This window comes from Rattus norvegicus, chromosome 20, assembly GCF_021556685.1.
Source record: "Rattus norvegicus strain SHRSP/BbbUtx chromosome 20, alternate assembly SHRSP_T2T, whole genome shotgun sequence".
Classification (NCBI taxonomy): domain Eukaryota; kingdom Metazoa; phylum Chordata; class Mammalia; order Rodentia; family Muridae; genus Rattus; species Rattus norvegicus.
This window is the reverse complement of record NC_141553.1, coordinates 25,467,542-25,488,435: the sequence shown is the minus strand read 5'-3', so window position 1 is coordinate 25,488,435 and position 20,894 is coordinate 25,467,542. Positions and strand designations below refer to the sequence as shown.

The window sequence follows — 20,894 nt, the reverse complement described above, 5'->3', positions numbered from 1 at the left end:
GGAGCAATCAAGGGGTTGTTTATTTCTTATTCATGTTGTATGTGCAATTGGTTTTAGATTCAGAAGCTGACTCACGGTTTAACCCTTATTGCCTCAACGTCTATGGAAGAATATGGTTTAAATCAAATTGTGAAACTGTCTTTAAGGTATTATAGGGATGATCTTGGGTATCATCAAAAAACCTGCTGCTACTTCAATTTGGTGCTGAAAGAGAGTCTGACAGTGCCAAGGCACTAGAAAATGAATGTCTAGATCTGGGTATAGTTAACTACAAGGGAGGTAACTTGACTGTGAATAAAACATGGCAAATTTTAATTAAAAAACAATAACTTAATAACCTCATATTTAACTCATTAAGAAAATACCATTCAAGATATTGATAATTAAAATGTCACCATTGATAGCTATCTCTTCTGAACTTTACTTTGTCAGACCTTTTTAATTCAGCAACTAAGACTATATTCTTAATATCGAAAAAAATGTATTGAACATATGTCTGTCTCTGTTTAATGACCCTTATATTTGGCTCACCTACAGACAGATGAGTGCTCTCTGTCTCTCTGTCTCTCTGTTTCTCTCTCTCTTTCCTCGTGTGTGTGTGTGTGTGTGTGTGTGTGTGTGTGTGTGAGTGAGTGTGTGTGTGTTTCGTTTTATCACAACCGTTAATAAGTAACTTGCAAACCAAGAATGAATTATTAGGATAATGGGAAGAGCAGGCACGATGCTAGGAAGAAAAGTACTTTCAGGTAAGGTCACCATGCTATAAAGAAGACAGTGACTGCATGCACAGGGCCTGCACTGGTCTAAGCCAGATGAGGTCCCAGCACTGAGAAGGAAGCAGGCACAGCACCCCATTCCCACTCCCCTCCCCTGTCACCCCAAGGCCTAACCCAGAAGCTATCTGCAACTGATAATTACTTGCAGATTTCCTCCAACCACACCTCACTGGATATACAAACCACTCTTGTGTCCAGGCCCCATGCTCAGCAGTCAATGGTCCGTACAAGATGAACTCAATTATATTTTTGGACATTTTTGTTTTAGTTCCAGAATGATTTAGATTTGTTGTTGTTGGTGGTGGTTTTGTTTTGTTTTTCACTTTGTCGGTCTTTTGTGTGTATAGCATAGTTTCTGGTTTTGTGTCCTTTTTGCATGCCTTTGTGTCTATATGTGTTTCTTAAGCCTTTTCTTTGGCTTTCTTCTTCTTCTTCTTCTTCTTCTTCTTCTTCTTCTTCTTCTTCTTCTTCTTCTTCTTCTTCTTCTTCTTCTTCTTCTTCTTCTTCTTCTTCTTCTTCTTCTTTTTCTTTTTCTTCTTCTTCTTCTTTTCTTCTTCTTCTTCTTTTTCTTCTTCTTCTTCTTCTTCTTCTTCTTCTTCTTCTTCTTCTTCTTCTTCTTCTTCTTCTTCTTCTTCTTCTTCTTCTTCTTCTTCCTCCTCCTCCTCCTCCTCCTCCTCCTCCTCCTCCTCCTCCTCCTCTTCGGTCCTATATCTTTTTTGCAGTTTTTTTTGTCTTTTTATGCCTGATTGTTTTATAACAAAAGAGAGAAATAAAGAGTGTGGATTATGAATTTTGATGGAAGACAAGGTGGAATGGATGTGAAATGAGTCAGGGGAAGAGAAACCCTAATCAGTATATTTTCAATAAAAAGAAAAGAAAGATTGTCGATAATGGCATCCTTAGCTTATTGGCTGGTGAATTTTGCTTTTTCCAAAATGATATATACTTTTTATTGTAAAGGATGCACAAGAATAGCCAAGTAGAATTAGGGAGAGGAAAATCTTTTTTTTTCTCCAAAAGGTATGAAAAATGAGAAAGCTGGACCACTTCACAGGAAATGGAAACTTCTCTGACTATAGAGTTTCTGGATGTAACCCAGTGCTAGATTTCTGACCCACGATAGCAAGAAATATAGGATGCTACTCTGTTCCTCTTGGAGAGTAGAACAGAACCATTTAATCTGCAGCTGGATGTAGTTATGGGATGCAGTTCTTACATGCTGTCTTAGAGATGATTTTCTGTGAAAGGGATACATACTTTTTTTTTCCGGAGCTGAGGACCAAACCCAGGGCCTTGCGATTGCTAGGCAAGCGCTCTACCACTGAGCTAAATCCCCAACCCCGGGATACATACTTTTATAAGTGATGGTTTCTATTAAATAGAAACAGCTCCTCCAGCCCCACCTGAACAAGTCCAGGCAGAATCCAGTGTACAGGTATAGTGTTATGTAGCCGGAACTGAAACTATTAATATTTACCCAAGAAAAAACTATTATAGAATTAGAAATGAAATGTTCAAAAGTCATATTCTTCTCTGCCCTCAAATTTTAAACAATTGTATTGCCAATAAGACAAAATGTTCTTGATTAGATTTTTATTTTTTGCATGTGGTGTATGCATGTGTTCATGAGGCTGGGTGTGCCCATTCACCCGCGGGTGCTGTGGGTTGGAGGAAGCCAGAGATTGATGCCTTATTTCTTCCTCATTTATTTTCCACCTCATGTCTGAAAGAAGGGTCTCTCACTGAATCTGTAGCTCAACAGTTTGCTCAGCACTGGAATTAGAGGTGTAAGCTGGTGGGTGCTGGGGATTTGAACTCGGGTCTCTAACAGCTGTGTGACAGGGTACATTTCCAACTGAGTCATCTCCCAGGTCCCCTTGCCCTGATTCAGTCTCTTTAAGAGCAGGCTAGCCTCCCTCATCTTCCCTTTCTGGGTCCATTAATTTTCTTCACAGGAAGGAAACAATGTGAACTTAGGAACTTACTAAGTGCTGAAAAATGTCACTTTATACTGATTTTGCACATATACATATGTATTCTCCACTGACTTAGAATTCATACTGCAGCCCCTATTAAGTTCAGGGTCTGGATCAATTCCATCAATGGGAAAGATAAAAAATCAAAAGGGAAAACGAAATGAGGGAAGCAAATCTGTAAAAGTTACACTGGAGGCCAAAGAAACACTAGAGTTAAAGGTTTTTTTTTTAAATGGGAAATTGGTTTTAGGTTGAGTATGACATAAGATAATCACTGTGTATCTATACTATTAATGAGAAGAAGGAAAACGAAGGTGTATTATCATAATTACTAGTTATAAATAAATCAGTTGTTCATTATTTCCATCAAGAGAACAAACTGAAAACAACATCCATTTGATGTGTGAATGGTTCAGTTAATAGCTTTTCATGCCTCATTACTGGCACACTTTTTTTGGAGGGTAAAAATATCAAAGTGATTGAAATACTGTGCCTGAATGACTTGTACATAATTCATGGCTAACCAGGACTCTTACTTCTAAGTAATTTTTCTTCTGGAATGAAATAGCTTAAATGCTTTGGTAAGAAACTGGCCATTTGGGGATTTTATAATCAGTGACAGGCAAATAGGTGATACCTTCTCTTTCTTAAAAAATTATAGTGGTATTCCTAAGTAGACTGGTGTGTTGTTTGGGGTGCCAAGAGTCTGTAGAGAGGTAGGGACACCCAACAAAGGATTTCTACTTTTCTGCCATTCCTTCCAGTGATTATAAGGACCTCCTTGTATGGTAACTGTATTATAATACACTCCTACAAGCATCTTTTTAACTATGATGATTTGACAAAAATAATCTCATAATAAATACTGAAAAGATTTGAAAAGAAACCCCCACCCATACATTACTGGATCTTTAATGAATGTCTCACACACACAGCTATGTAAAACCTGGTCTTTGATGATTCTCAAGGGATCAAGGAAGTTCTAATACAGAAGGGCTATCAGGGTGAGAGCTGCATTTAGAGTATGCATCAAAGGGACTTTGTCAAAGAGAACTGTTGGATCAGGTCAGAATTTTCTCAAGCTTGGTATATTCTATTTACTTAAAATAAAGACTTGCTTTGCAACCCAGGTTTGCGTGCATAATCTGGCTTTGAGTCCAGTATGGCCTTCTCTGTGCCCTTGGTAAGTTAATAAAACATCATTATAATATTGGAATATTCACACTGAGAGATGTGCAGATGTCTTTCCCTGGTTTTGCTACCCTCAATGTTTCAGGAATACATGTGTATGTTGTATGTGATGTCAAAAAGGGAAGGAAAGCATGACAGAAACATGGGTCAGAGGAGGAGTGAATAATGCAGAACTGTGGACTATTTCCCTTCTGTTTAAGGACTCTGCTACTGTCATTTGCCTACCTTCCTACCAGGGTCACCTATAGCCTGCCCTGGTGGCATGTAGAAATTTAAGGCCGACCCCTTGTGCTGTTCAGATGATCAATGATTATTTGGGCCAACTCTTCTTCCCTGTAGGCCATTACCAGTGCCCAACACTTTTCCGTGTTCTTCTTCTCTTTCTGTAATTTCCATCATGACTTTTGTTGCATCAAACGTTTTAAAGGAGGGTTTCTAGAGAATGAAATTCATAGCATGCTTGATAGACTGTGAGGAATGCAATAAAAATAAATATGTTCCATCTCCCTGTGATTATTAATTTAAAACCCTTTTATCATGTAGTCATTTTAATTTTAACAAAAAAAGTCATAGGTCACTGCAAAGTATGAGAGGTGAGCACTGTCACGATGGGCAATGGTGGAAACCATTTTGACCGGAAATTCTGAGAGTGTCACAGTCTGCCAGCTTCCGATCTCCACCTGGCAGGTGGAGAGGCTTCTTTAAAAGACAAGTTCTTACCCTGTAGCCTAGGCAGGTCTTAAACTCTTCCTGCACTAGTCTTTCAAATGCTGGGATAGCAGGTGTGTACCACACCCAGCTACATGGAGATTTTCTAGCATCTCTCAGTCTTTCTAGAGACTGTTTGCCTAATTATTGGTCATTCCCATCCCATCCTGCTCCACTTAGTTCCATCCAGAAGGGGAAATATCACTACTTCATATTCATCCCAACATGTCCCCCTCCCCAGTGAAATGAAAATCATTTTTTTCTTTTAAACTAGAGTCTCTCAGAGTTCTGCTGTCTCTTAACTGTCATTTAGAAGATCAATTGTGACACCTCAGAAACTTAAGGCTGTCACAATGTAGTTTATAGTCACTAACAAATTAGAAACTAGGCTTCTATGCCACTTAAAATCTTGACAGGGGCTGGATAGAGGGCTCAGTGGTTAAGAGTGCCTGCTGCTTTTCCAGAGGATGTGAATTTGGGTGCATTTGCAGGGCATTCAAGTTGGGTGCCTCACAACCATGTGTAACCACCATCCAGCTCTTGGGGATCTAATACCCTCTTCTGGTCTCTATGGTCATGAACACACATGATATATCTTGTGTCTGAAGATATATAAAAATTAGAATAACACCAAAGTGCTCATAGGTATTACACACAGGTGGTTAGTAGTAATAGCCTAATGATTTAACTTGGGAACCCTTTTCCTGCCACATGGCATGAACCACAATGGGAATAACTGTCTAGTTAAGAGGAAGAACTTACATGTAAATTGTCTTTGCAAAATAATCATCTGAATACCATAATGTGTATACTAGGGACTCTCAAGGGCAGCCTGCACACAACAAGAGTAGTCTAGGTTAGGCACTGTCCCTTGGCATTCATAAAGATTGCCTTACTCACAGAGTTCCCTTCATGTCAATACTGATGTTCTGGAGTCGTAAAATTAAATCTCATTTTCCTATGAAGAAATATCAAAAGGCCACACCTTAAACTGACCACTGACTTCACTAATAGTGTTTCAGTTTAGCTTAGTTATGAATGATGCTTTCTTTAGGATTTTACAAAAATCTCCCTTAAGCATCAGATAAATACTGGGATCCTTTGGGAATAATGTTATTCTTATAAAAGAGGTGCTTGCTAAGGGGAAACACTCAAAGTTAATGATAGAGAACACAGTCTTGTTGCTTTATGTGAACCCATTCTCTCTCTCTCTCTCTCTCTCTCTCTCTCTCTCTCTCTCTCTCTCTCCTCTCTCTCCCCCTCCTCCTTTTGAAACCATTTCCTTGTACTGAAACAACATACAAAGGACTCTAAATATAATCTTATTTTCACTCATTTTTACATGTCTTATGCCCTAACTAGTTGGTAGTGAAAACTTAAATCACACAGCACAGGGTCAGCATACATTTTTGACACCACACCCTGACAAAGTTCTAAACTAAGAACCACAATGGGACATAGTCTGACATTTTAAATATAAATATAAAAAATAATGTATTGTATTTATATGAATATAAAAAGCCAGGGGCATTTTAGATATAAAACAAATTCACTATTATTTAATAATGTAATTACTCTTTATTTAGTAAATAGAATTTTACATGATTGCTCAGCAGTCATGGTAATGTCTGAAGCTTCAGGGTAGAGGACACTAAATAGCTGTGTTGGCGGGGGGTCCTGGGGTTTCAGAATTTAGTTCTCACAGACATATACCTCTAGACTCTGACTAGGAGGCAAAGGGTGGCTCCTGCCTGTCACATATGACTTATGTGACTGCCACCGTCCAGGGATTTGAATAACACTTACTCTATGGTTTTTTTCCCCAGTTTCTTCCCAGCAGAACTCAGCATTTTCTACCTTCCTTCTGTAGCATCATCAACAAGCTTCACGTAAAGCTTGACGTAAGTTAGACTTCAAGTCATTGCATCCCTCTGTTACCCTGGCCCTTGGCATGTTAGAGCAAAGGCCACATAAACAATTAAATACTTGATTAATTTAAATAAAAAACAACACAGAGGACCTGGAGAGATGGCTCAGCGGTAAAGAGCACTGACTGCTTTTCCAAGACGTCCTGAGTTCAATTCCCAGCAACCGCATGGTGGCTCACGAGCATGTGTAATGAAGTCTGATGTCTTCTTCTGGTGTGTCTGGAGACAGTGACAGTGTCCCAACATACATGAAATAAATAAGTCTTTAAAAATATTTAAATAAATTAAAAAACAACAACACAGAATTGTGACAAAAATTAGTTGTGCCAAGGAAATGGCTCAGACAATAAACATGCCTACCACAGAAATGTGAAGCCCCAAATCCAGACACCTACCACTCACTTAGAAGCCAACAGTCATGGCTTTTATGATGTGTCCCAAGTGGAGAGTATGTGCTATTGGGAAAAGTTGGATCCTCAGGGCTTGATGGCCTGTCAGTCTAGTGTGGGACTGCCAGGTTCAGTGACTACAAGGTGCAGTGAGACCATCTCTCAAATATAATGGAGTGAGCATTTGAGAAAGACCCAGATGTTGACTTTTGGTAACATGCACACACACACACACACACACACACACACACACACACACACACACACACCACAAAAGATGAAGAATGGGGTGAGAGAGAGAGAGAGAGAGAGAGAGAGAGAGAGAGAGAGAGAGAGGTAGAGGTGTCCAGGTAAATATACACAGATCAACATATAGAGAAAATTTCTGTGTAAAAAAACAAATGTACCAGATTTTTGTGAATAAGAATTTGTAGCTCACACCACCAAAGATAATTACATATGCTTCGAGTGATAAGAAAAACTCAATAAACACATTTTTAACTTTTTAAAATAATGTGTGGGTAACCCAAGCATGTGTTGTCAACTATCAGGAGGCTGAAGCAGGTGTTGGGGACTTGGAAGGCTGTCACCAGTTTCAAGCCAGCCTGAACTACTAGCAGCAACCTAACCCCCCCCCCCAAAAAAAAATTCCAAAGAACTGAAGTAGCTCTTTAGGCACCCTTTTTCTCTTTAGTTGAATTATATCTGTTTGAACAGGCCTTTAAAAGAAAGGCTCAGTAGATAATTGTTCATATCTAACAAAGAACCAGCCCTACGGATTGTCAGCATCAGCATGTTTGCAAAAATGTTTTATTTTGGTGAGGATAACTGGAAGTAGATTTGAGTTGCACCCCCGACTTGCTTCTCTCCCTGAAATGATTCTGATTATGACTTTTAGCCATGTTTTCTGTTAGCTTCTTTCTTAAGTAGAGAGTAACTACCAAAAGGAGTTGGTTTGTGGAATAAATATTCTGATCAGTGTTCACCAGTACTTACCTAAAGAATGAAATGTCTGAAAAACAAGAAAGTTGATCAATTTCACACGAAGCAAAAGAGCCACTTGTTCTCACTGGATGAATGTGTTTTAAAGGTTAGCTTCTGAGAAGTTGTTTTTATTCAATCCACACAATCATATTAAACTATCATGCTTACCTGAGTGAGCCTTCAGAATGGATACTTTATTAAAAACCTCAGCTAACTGTGTGGTCTTTCCAGAGTGTTAATGTGCTTCATTTGTGCCTACCAAAGAAGAACACACTTGGTAGAACTGGAACACACACAGAGTAGAATTGAAAGAAGACAAAAACCTGGCAAACATTTGAGCCTCAATTAAACATAGAGACTTTTAAATTCAGGAGTGCTGCTCATGAGGTAGACACCAGGAAGGCAGTTAGTAGGGATAATTCTAACAATATAGCCATCACTTGTTTTTGAATGCTGGGCTCCATATTTTATCAGCCTCATAGTCTCTATTTTTTTTTTTTTGCTTCATCATTTTTCTTGGTTTCTTAAGATGAAGACATTACTTAATTCTTTAGAATTCTTATTATCCTATTATTCATAATAATCAGAATAGTTAATAAATGGATTAATAAAGATGAAATACTCTGAGTGAGCATTCTGAAGTGTTTCTTAGAGCTGACTGCAAGTGATCTGTTACTTTTCCCATGTTTGGTTTCAAGTCGTTCTTTCAAGAAACAAGCATACATTCCTTCTGGTGGCCATGATCAAGTATGATCAATTGTCAGAAGTCTGGCCCCGAAAAGGGTTGACAACAAAACCAAATTTTCATAATGGCAGTATTGATATTTTTTAGCTGTAGAAAGCATGACTTTAGCTTGTCTGGAAAGCATTCAGATTAAAAGTGAAAAGGTTAAAAAGAAGTAGCCCCAAAGTACATTTCTGTTTTATAAGAAATAAAAAGCAACCCAGCCCTCCACAAAGTGATGGTGTAGAGAACAGGGGCTGACTCTGAAAAGTCTAAGAGAAAACACAATGTTGGGTCAGAGAACTTGCCTTGAAGTTTGACAAAGAGAGAACCAAACCAACAGAAGTCTAAAGGGTGTCTGTTGTAATTCAGACATGAAGTGCCTTCCGTCCCCTGAGAGCCAGTGTAGGACAGTGATTTCTCACGTGGTGGTGATATTTCGGAAATTGAGTCCGACTTCAGTAGATAGGGTCCTAGATGCAGGTACTGGATCAAGAACATCACGTCCTCGGAGACTCCATCTTGCCCCGGACTCTCCCCTTCTTTGTCCATATCTTTCTGCACACAACAGAGCAGCCTCGGCCACATGCTTCTGATATCATGGTGTTCAGCTTCCCCAGAGAACCACAGTCAAGAGTCAAGGACTACGGACTGAACTCTCTGCCTCTGACACTGTAACCAAAGTAAATCTTGCCTTCCTTTAAATTGTTCTCGGGTATTTTGGTCAAGCTATTGAAGGACAACTAACACTGTCCAATACATGGAGGCTGATCCAGCAAAAGTCAAACTCAAAGATAAAATGGATGTAAAAGAGAGCTGTTTTTGTCTGCAGATAGTCTGTATGATGAGAGGTTTAAAAGCACAAATACCTGTGTCCCCTTTGTCCTCGGCATCTGCACTGGCGTTGAGTAGCCATGGTTGCTTTAATCATTGTGAGACTTATTTGTAGCCACAGCTCGTACATCATCTAACACAAAATCCACTCCCCTCACTCACCTCTCATCTTGTTTTCTTGTCCTCTTCCTTGTGTCTCACATCTTCAACCCCAATGCCAGGAACATGTTTGCAGTCAAAAAGCAGAATCATTCTAGCTATTTTGGATGAAACTTAGGTATCATGGCAATGGAGCCAGAGTGAGCCGATGTAACGAGCGTTTCTATTTGCTGCAGTATGAATAGCTTTAGACAGATATCCCTGCTCTGCCAGTCAGTCATGGGTTAGGGCCCTAGGTGTAACAGTTTTACTATGTAGACATGTTGATGATTATGTTGCCTGTTTGGATAGTGTTTTACGGTAAAATACTACTATCAGTACCTAGAGATATTGCATGGTGTGTGTGTATATGTATGTGTGTGGTATATGTGTATATGGTGTGTGTGTTGTGTATGTATGTGTGGTATGTGTATATGTGTGTGTTCAGTGTGTGTGTTGTGTATGTTTGTGTGGTATGTGTATATGTGTGTGTTCAGTGTGTGTGTGGTATATGTATGTGTGTGTATGTGTGTGGTATGTGGTGTGTGTGTGTGTGTGTGTGTGTGTGTTTTGTTGTTGCAAGTTTAGGGATAAATGGAGACAGCTTTAGTTTGCAAAGCTCCAGGAACCACTAGTGCCATCAAGGCATTACTTAAGAATCATTATGAGTAACAGACTGAGAAAGGCTTGAAGATGGGAGCTTTGGAAGAAGTTAAGAAGTAACTTTACCTTCTTCACTTGTATTTTTTCTTGAACTCATGTATTAAAGGTGTATATTAGTCAGAGTCTGCAGGCCTGTGGGTGATCCTCTTTATGCAGCTCCCTTCTCCCTTGTCAGTATTAGTACAAAGAGAGGATATTCTTGTGAGTCAGGTGCAGCAGCTCACGCCTATAATCCCAGCTTTTGGAAGGCTGAGACAGAAGGATTGCCATGGGTTTGAGGCAGGCCTGGAATACATGGCCAGTTCCTGGACAGCCTGGGTTACAGAAAACGAGACTTTGTCTCAACAAATAAAAGAGAAAACAAATAGAATATTGTCACATCAAATGATTCATGGGAAATCCTCTGCAACTCAACTGACCTGTTTGCTGTCTGAAATTTTATGACACTAGGTCATCGATATTTTCCACTCCTTATTTGTATTTTGTTACTTTATTAACCATTCATCCACAAAATTTTGGTTTTTTAGTATTCTCTATTTTTATTGTCAGCTAAAAGTAATATGGATGATTACTTGCCTTGGCTTGTTAGTTTAAAATAGAACCTAGGTGTTTGCATAATGATGCTTTGTATATTCTTCTTTAGAAGGACTTTTTGTAACTTTTCTTCCTTTCCTTCCTTTTATGTGTTGTGTTTGTATAAGTGTACACATATGTGGGTATGTGTATACGTGTGTATGTGTGTGCAAGCACATGTGTGTTAGGTATGTCTGTGGCATGTTTGTGTGTACAGATGTATATGAGTGTACACATCTGTGGGTGGGTGCATGCGTGTGTGCGTGTGTGTGTGTGTGTGTGTGTGTGTGTGTGTGTGTGTGGTTTGTGAGTAGTGTGGAGGCAGAGAACAAGTTTAACAGGCAGTTCCCACTTTGCATCACTTGGGTCCTAGGGATGACATTTAGGTGTCAGACTTGGAGGAAGAAGCAGCTTTTGCCCGTTGAGCCACCTCTGGTCCAGTTTTCTTCTCTACTTTTTAAAGGAAACAATGCACAAAACCTCAAGAGCATAGTGGCATTTGTTTCCATTAAGACACTAATTTGGGATTTCAAGAATATCTTTACAGAATGTAATTTTCTAAATTGGAATGACGGAAACCTTTTTTTGTTGTCATCGTCACATTTAACACCCTCCCTAACTAGACACACACAAGCCTAATTGTATTGTGTAAAATCATCTCTCTTGTTTTAAAATGCATTTGGGGTGTGTGGAACACGTCGTTGGAGTCTGACAATCTGGATATGAATCCTCTACTACGTCGATTTCTGACTGTAAGCAGGCGAGGGCAGGTGAAAGATAAGGCGGAGCCTATGATTGGGCAGTGGAAAAGAAGGCATGGCTGAAAGTTTCAGAGACAGAAGAGGGTGCAGAGGACAGAGAAGGATGGAGGAAGACGACTCACTGGTCCTATGTGTCTTGAAATAGCCACAGGCAGCTATGGATATCATAGGAGAGCAATAGAATAGTATAGGGCAATTCGTCCAATCTAGGTGGGCAGCTTGTATCAGTATCAATTGAGTCCTGAGTACTTAGTGTGGGCATTTTGGGAATTGAGAATTTACTGTTATAAATCAGACTGATAAAGTACAAGTCTCTGGAGTCTTAATTATAAGGGGCTAGTAGTGGTTTAGAGCTAGCCACAGGGGCTAGCAAGGGGCAGATGGCCTGGGAAGATACGATTCAACAGCGAGTGAACGGCAGGAAACTGGGCAGACCGCCACTTGGGGATAGTCACAGGGTTGGGGAGACCGCCATTGCTGGCATGTAGCCGGTGATAGCATAGACTGATTTTTAGTAATTACACAGAACACTACTCTACTACCAAACTCACAAATTCTGAACTTGAGTTTACTCTGTAAAACACTCTTTTCTAAGATGGCTTCCAGATGAGGTGAGAACACAATACCCTCCTCGTCATGCACATTAACAACAGTCCATGACGCCAAGCTCCTGAGGAACGAAATTTTCTAGTTAAGAGGAAAATGTCCCCAGTTCCTTTTATTATATGAATAAAAGGCACAGACAACTAACTCTGCAGAACTGACCCAACCTGAGAGAGCAACAAAGTCCAAGGACAGTCATTTTCTTTTTTCTTTTTTCTTTTTTTCAGAGCTGAGAACCGAACCCAGGGCCTTGCGCTTACTAGGCAAGTGCTCTACCACTGAGCTAAATCCCCAACCCTGACAGTCATTTTCTACCTGGGATTCTTCATCTCAGTGGAGACCTAGCCACCACTCAGGGAACCTGGATAGGGATCTCTAGAAATATATCCCTATCGCTCCTACCCCTATCTTTTAAACTATTGTATCACTGCCCAAAAAAGTAACTAAGCAGTAAAATAGCTCTCAGGTTCAAATTTGCCTGTTGAGAGGGAGGGTTACCGGAGCCAAATCTTCAAACAACAGTTTGCGGGAAATGCCCCAGGCGACTCCCATGTTGGTGCCCTTAGCTCTACTCAAGACATGCCTGCAGGTGGGCTCGGGGAACAATAAAACATAGGGACAATACTTTCAGCTTAGAATAAAGGGTGCTATAATGACATGGAAAAAGTCAAAACCATTGGAGCCATGGTTTTGTCTAGACTCCGTCCCTTGGCATAGGTTGCCCAAGCACTGTATTAACAATGCATTTGTTACGTTTTGTCTCGGTAAATCTGGCCGCTTGAAGCCTCTTAATAACGTTGAGGAAATGGTGGTTGGCAAAAGTTCAAACAAACAACTACAAAACTCTCGACCTTATGTATTCTTGCTGATATGACTTTTCAGATTAATCTAGATTAAAATCAGCAAAAAGAACTGACTGCCAGGGATCCTTCGTGTAGACTGCTTTAGAACCTGGACACAACTCTTCAGTACGTATGATCACAGACCAAGATGGTACCAGGAGCTATTCCCTGTGGCATGGTAGGGGTTAACTCACACACCCAAAGATGCATGGAGATCAATTTCCTACAGATAAATTAAATTAGTGCATGGTCGTTCAGATCAGAAAGGAAAAGGGCTTATTGCAAGGGTCCTTTATTACAAGGTCTCCTGTGCACTTAAAATATAATCTGATTTACACATGTACAAAAATGTCACTCAGCTTTGTAGGGGGACAAATATATGGAAGGAAATCTAGAAATCTTCGAGAGAAGGAAGGAATTTGAGAGTTCAGCAAGTCCCGGAGAGCTGCTGCATTCAGTGTCCTTATAACAGCGACAGTAGACCTTTTAAAATGTGAATTTAACTATTTTTTTTAAATTAAATATAGCTGCTTTTTAACCGCACAGTAAAATCTTATGCAGGTCACATTAAAAATAAACTATCAGCCTTCTGGTGCTCCTTTGCCGCTATATTCTCCAAAAGTTTTCCCCCACTGTATTTTCAAGTCACGTCGCAGTTGCTGGTTGCCAGCCTACTTCACCCTCACGCTGAAGTTCCAGCCTTTAAGACATCGCTCCTGGATCACCCGTGCTTGGCATCTCAACTTAGGAATAACTGTAGTGAGCTCATGTGGTAATGGGTGCAGTTGGAAACTCTTACTGTCCCCACTGTTTATCTGAATTCATGCCACAAACCCTGCTGCTCAGGAACGTAAGCCTGTTTATAAGCTCTGACATGTTAGACTGCTACTTAATATGAGTGACTGTTAAGGGCGATGAGGCAGGCCCTGGAAATGGCCCAGCTGGTAGAGTGGAGCTGTACAGGTCTGGGTGTATTATTCCCATGCAAAAATGATGGGTGTGCTGGTAGGGAAAAAGACTCCTGCTGCTTGATGGCTAACCAGTCTAGCATACTAGGATTTTCTTAGGTTCCAATGACCTTGTCTCTAAAACCAAGGACAACAGCTGAAGAAAGGCTTCCAAGGTTGAGCTCTGACTTATACATGTATTCATGCATGCACACATGTGAGCACACACACACACACACACACACACACACACACACACACACACACATGCTTGCACTAAACACACATGCTCAACACATACGCGGTTACTACACTAACTCTTAAGAGTTGCCTGACACCAGGCCAGGCTCCCTGGATCTCCCTGATCCTGTCTTCTCTACCCAAGCATTGGATTTTCTTTCTTCCAGGTTGGACCAGCTCTCTGTTCTCATTCTTTCAGTTTCTTTATTTATCTTTAGTGGTTAGTTTGAGAGTTGGTATCTGTCTCCCAGTCGGGAATAGTCAAAACCAAGTGTATTTTTACTCTCCTAAACAGTTTATTTTAGAAAATATCTTTGCAAAATAAATTTTGCAATTTCTAAGCAGTTTCTGAAAGCAGACAGATCTGAGTTCAGACTGGGTTATATTTTCTTGAGTGTTAAATTTGGCTTATATTGCTTTCTAAAATATAATTTATATTAAAAGTCTTGCTGGTTTTATGAGATTTCTAGAACCATCCTAGAGGAGACAGAGATAAAGATGTGATGAACCCCCTAATATTCACAGCCCGTCATAGCTTTTGGTATCTGTGTCCGTTTGAATAACTGATATTTTATCTTTCTTACAAATGAAAAGAAAATTCTTTATTATGATGGTTCTTCTAAAAAAGAACTCATGGTTTAAAAATGTGTTTGCCAAAACACAAAAAGGAGAAAAAGTCTTCCTCGTTAGCTCTGAGGCAAGCATGCATTAATAGACTGTATTATGGACTTTTAGCATCCACCTAAAGCATCTCAGTGTAGACTGTTCTGAGTTTCTCTTTTCGTGCCTCTTGTCTTTTTCTCTGCACTCCAGGGTCTGCTTGTTCTCACGTCTCGAGAGTGAGGAGCTGTGTGCTCACAAAAACACCCTGTGTATTAAATGCGTGGCTTTGTTACTCCTGAACTAAATCATCACAAGTAAACCTAGAGCCTTGCCTGCAGAGACGCACATATGGTACAGACTTCTATGTTGAATTAGAGCTTAGACGTGACATGATTAATGTCTTCTGTCTGTCATCTCTGGGAGTTCTCTGACTCTGGCCAGAGAGACGGGAGAGCTTTTAGTGTAATGGAAAAACAACCTCTGGGCTTTGAGAGTGGTGCGACCCCTCACTGCTCATCATCTCTGTGTCCTTGGATGAGTCTCAACTTCTGGGGCATGAATGTGTCTTCACAGGATTGCCTAGGATGACAGGATGAGACGATTCATGGGGTCTGTAAACCTTAAAACACTGCCTTGCTTTAGCCACTGCTGTAACCGTGATGGGTCAGACTCCAGTTTTCAACTGCAACAGGGAGGCAAACAGCTTTTTTCTTGTTCAGAGAGTTGAGCAGTAGCCATGAAGGAGACCACAGGGGTTTGTTGGGCAGGTAGTTTGATGGAGAAATGGGAGAATGGTAAAAGCTGAAAAGGAGAAGTTAAAAGCAACAAAAAATGTTGATTCAAGAGAACAAAAATTTCATATGTGTGATACCAGCTCTTCTAGCCGACTTTACCTCTCACTTATTTAAAGAAGAACTTAATGCCAAATACGAAAGATCTCAAAATTTGTAGGTTGTTAGTTTCTTATCATAGCTGAGGACACAGAATAACCCCAGCTACAGTTCTGAGGTTTCCCTTGATAGTGCCCTGCCGATAAAATGAAAAGCTTGAGGAGCGTCTGATAGGCAAGGAAATTCAGAGTTGTTCTCAGGAGTGTGGTTCCTGGTAGGTCACCCATGATCCTGTTGAGGGCCCCACACAAGTGTCCATGGGTCATACAGCTTGGATTCAGAACTTTGGATCTATGAAAAGGATATGAGGTTAGGAGAAGTTGGGCGATGCAGTGGGGGTGGGGCTAGGAGAGCTAGGGGGTGAGTTAAGGGGGTGAATACGATTAGAATACATTGTATGAACACATGAGAATTCTCAAAGAATTTGAAAAAAATAATATATTAAAAATGTTTTCGTGGTTTGCATCAGGAAGTCACAGGTGTTCTGTGTGTTCCTAAGGCTCCTTTGGAACTTTAAGGATTTTTTTTTTCTAAAAGTCATTTGTCAACTCAAAAAATGTCTGCGAAAAGTTTGCTTAGTCTTACAAATCAATGCTTCTTTTTTTAATATTTGGGAGAATGATTTGTAATGAAAAAGTTGCAAATGACATTTGGTTTTTGTAATAAAATTTTTCATTTGATTTTAGACTCACGAAGAGCAAATTTGTAACCCAGTTTAAATGTTGTTCAGAGCTAAATCTCAGGGTAAGGGATCAAGAACATTCAGAAAATACATTGCAAAGAAGCGAGAAGCTGGAAAACAATTAAAGGTTAAAATTAGACTTACATAACAAAAATATTGAATAGCAAATAATTTATGCAAAATATGTTACAAATTCTGGAATGCTAAATATTTGATACAAGTACGGTGACATTTGTAGTTACATTGAAGTTAATTTTGCTTCTTCCAATATTTTGCTTCCTTTTTCTTTCAACAGAAATTTGCTTTACAATTTTGAATTTCTTCCTTTCTGGTGGTATTCTTAAATTGACTGTGATCAAGTTGTGTGAGGCTAGATGCATATAGAAAGTATGTTTTAGGAGGTAAAAAATTATTCAGTTTGCCAATGCTTTTCACTGACCTTTTCTCTATCGTTTTTGATTGTTTGACCTGTTAGATTGATGTTTACTTTCTCTGCTCTTGATGTCATGAATATAACGTTAAACCCATGAAGAAAAGTGTTTCTTTTCACGTAACGATTGGCACTTGCAGTTTTGTATCTAAATATTCTTTAAAAACAAACAAAGCAAAAACAAAAAGGGAATGTGTGATTACCATGAACAAACTTGATATTTCCAATAATAACCTGTCAGCTAGACGACAGAAACAAGTTGTCATTTTAGCTGGAGAAAAGAACAGGTTTTCTTTATCTGATTTGAATTCAGTTTAAAACACAATCGAATAACCAATATGTAAGTTAGATTGAGGGCCAACAGCTCTTGGTTATTGTTTTAGATAACTTGTAGTTAAACTCCCAAATGAACAACAACACGAACAATGGTATGGTCTATTCTGCAGTGACTTTTCTCTACTCCAGCACATCTATCCTCAAAGAACCAGATGTATAAAGTTCTTTCTTAGGTGTGGCACACAGTAAAGAAAAAAAATCTGTATTTTTCTTACAAGATGTTCCCAAATATAGTTTCGCCTTCCAAATGAAAACTTGCCTTAAGAACCAGGCAGTTTGAACTGACTTGTGGTTATTTTTAGATAAACCACTTTGAGTTAATTAAGAGAAAAAATTGCTACTGTACAATTATGCCATATCCTCCCACCTTGGCCTGACAACGAGGAGGAGATGTAACAGGGGTTTTTCTTTGTCATGTTAGCTGCACCTTTGAAGTGTATAGAAGAAGTCTGTTGCTATGGTTACAACCTTTGTTTCCAGTGATGTTTGGTCCATGCTTTCCCCTACCCTTAACAATGGTTATTCAAAAGGATGAAATAATGAGTCATTCATTCGGAAATATTTTGTTAAAATATCCCTCTTTATCATTACATTTCACTGCTTAAAAACTAGGCTGTAATTCAAGGCAACAGTTGAGTCTTAGAAGAACTGTTAAAAAAAATCTGATTTTTTTCCGTTTATAAGAAAGACCTGTCTATGTAATTGAAGAACATCTTACACGTCTGAACAATTAAAACCTTCTTTTGGTTAATGTATTATTTCTGGAACAAGTAGATAAAATTCTATGCAGTAAGCGTGGTAATGATAAAAATCGTGCGTTGTTTGCACAGCACAGATTTCAGAGTCAAGGTTTCTGGGCACAAATGCAGTAACAAAACAGCCCCCACAAAACCAAGTAACTCTCAAGAACACAAGAAAATAATGTTGGTTAATTTAAAATTTTAGAAACTGAAAGGTGTAAAGTAAAGCATCAATTAAATTACAGTACTGTACATACCAGTTGTTCCTAGAATTGAAACTTTATAATATGAAAAATACATTAGCGCTGTACAATTTTTACATGTAGGTAGGATGAGTTTTGGAGAAAAAAAATGATTTTTTTTCAGGGTCGTTCTCTGTTAAAGTCAAAAAAATACTGCACAACTTAGCTAGTTACAAAGTGTAGACTTGAAACAATTCATGTCCTCTTTTATTTCATGAACCAATCTTAAAATTTTGTTTATTTGAACAGGGGAGTTTTGTTTTTGTTTTGTATTCGAGAATTGCAATGAACAGAGTCTCCTCTTTCTGTAGTTGAGGTTATAGTTGGGTGGCAAGCCTGGGCTACCGTTCAGCTGGGTCAGGCCAGCTGGGTCAGGCCAGCTGTGGTTTATGGTCGCCGATGCGGCCAGCTGACGTGATTGTGCTCAAGTCCAGCTCAGTCTCTAGGTGGCTTTCCATCGTGTCTTCCTGTGCATTCGTTTCAAAGGTCTTATGGGAGAGGAGTTCATGATGGACCCCACAGTAACTTATTGTGGGCTGGTCGTATGCCAGAAAAGTTGACACATTCATTGATAAAGGTATCTGGGGAAAAAAAAGATGACATGAGAAAAGTCAGTTATCAAAAGACAGCCAAGTATCCAGGGCAAGACTCGGAGACTAACGAAGTGTGGCCCTGACTATCCTTTGTGTGTCTGTGGCTCTGCTGCCCCCACAGTACCCTGTTCCTCTCCGTCATTTTCACAGAAAGGAGTTCAAGACAAAAGTTGGAAGCTTGAGTGCAGCTGCTTATTATTAAGTAGAGCCTTCAGATAAATAGTAGTTTAAGTGGTTCAAAAAATGATAATCCCTCCCACCGCCCCCAGTCATGGTAAAGTCAAGAAAATGGCTTTAACTGGTCTGAAGTGAGTTTTTGAGTTAAGAAAAGTATTATCTGGGTACTTATGGAATTGGTGTTCAGTAAAAAAGTGACTAACTTTGTCATGAATCAACATCAACTCCCTCTTCCTCAACCACCTGCCCCATTGTCCTGCAGGTCTCTGAGGCAGTGGGTCCCGATTTCTCCTAGGATTTCAGGTAGTGCGGGTGCACCTACTTTGCACACCTCCTTTGAGGAACATTTCAGAAGAGAACTGTCATGTCCTTCTGACTATGAGTACCCATAATCCCTCAATTCTGATTTCATTAAGACGATTCCTTGAAACATTAAACTCTGTAGTTTGATCTATGCATCTAAAAGCTAGAGCATAGAGAACGGCCATAAAAGAGACCTGTGACTTCTGAGAAGGTCTATCAAGCTGCAAAGGAGAGGCTACTTTGAAGGCCTAGAGGTACAACTTGGGGAGGGGCTCCTTTACTAATCAAAGATAGCAAAAGCTGAAGAGCGAAGGAACAGAAGCAATTACAACAGTTACAGACACAAGGGAACACAGGTTAGAGACAACATTGGTCTTCGTAAAGCCGGATGCTAAAGTCTAGAGACAACTTCTGCTTATTTCCTTAAGATAGAAAGTCGAGGAGGCATTGAGGAACCTTCAGCCCTGACCTTAGTTTAATGTGTCTTATGGTTTATGTGGTGTTTAAAGGTCCTCTGTTCAGGTCCAGGCATTGACACTCTGGTTTCACTGTGATGTATTAAGATGGTAGGAACAACCAAACTCATGTTTAAATCTGGCATTTCTCGAAGATAGATGCTTGTTAGAGTAGACTTCCAAATATTGAACCCTGTGGCTTTGGAAGAAGAGGCAGAGAAGCAGCAGAGGGAGCTTTAAAGGGACACACACACTCTCTGCCTTCTGCCTCTCGCCTGGGAAGGTCTATACTCTGTCAGCAAGAAGGCTATCACAACATGAGGTCTTGGGATGTTTTACCCCTGAGCCCCTGAGCCCAAACAACCCCCCTTTATTCGTAGCTCAATCAGTCCTCATTTTTGTGATACTGTCTCAGAAACTAGGCCAGTATAAGTGCATGTTCCTGTTGCAGAACCTCAATGAATGAAACCTTGTACCATTCTGGTTTGGCAAATGGATACAATGTTTATGTATATCAGACTAAATGCTGCCCTGGTCTCAGCGGGAATTAGAGCATGAAGCCAAGGGGGACAGAATGTCCAATCTGTATCACCGACTTCTTCACTTTTTGCACTGTCCTTTCTACGAACAGAGCTCCCTCCACCTCTTCTTTCTGCACCCCTGACCTCTTAGCCACAGCCGTTTCTCCTTTAGTTAAAAAAAGGGTTATTCCCCTATTTTTTTCTTTCAGCTCAAACAGCCTTTTCTTTGAGATTATTTGTGATGCGTATTTCAATGTGTTAAAGATGTAGGTCTTAGTCCCTGGAGTTGGAAGCATAATCCAGTTCACCCAGTGAAGTTCCTGTGTAGTCTTCCCTGGTTCTGTGGAGTTCTCAACTTTGATCCATGCAACTGTATGGCACCTAAACCCAATACAAATAGTCACAACCACTGGAAGGTCACGGAGAAAATACATCACAGTAATATAAGATATTCGTGTTTCTTCTTTAAAAGGGGAACAAGAATACCCTTGGGAAGGAATAGGGAGGCAAAGTTTAGAACAGAGGCAGAAGGAACAGCCATTCAGAGCCTGCCCCACATGTGGCCCATACATATACAGCCACCAAACTAGATAAGATGGATGAAGCAAAGAAGTGCAGGCCGACAGGAACCGGATGTAGATCGCT

At 39.9% G+C, this 20,894-nt stretch overlaps 2 protein-coding genes across 4 annotated transcripts in view; one reads left to right on the top strand and one right to left on the bottom strand.

Annotated features, from left to right (window-relative positions):
• Positions 1 to 20,894, top strand: part of Ctnna3 (catenin alpha 3) — a 1,520,222-nt gene that overhangs the window by 433,822 nt on the left and 1,065,506 nt on the right.
• The window catches only part of Lrrtm3 (leucine rich repeat transmembrane neuronal 3), a 175,509-nt gene continuing 171,643 nt past the window's right edge, over positions 17,029 to 20,894 (bottom strand). Inside the window, 1 exon segment of the mRNA NM_001106387.2 lies at positions 17,029 to 18,781. Within this exon segment, the coding sequence (NP_001099857.1) occupies positions 18,572 to 18,781 (210 nt within the window). The 3' untranslated portion in view covers positions 17,029 to 18,571.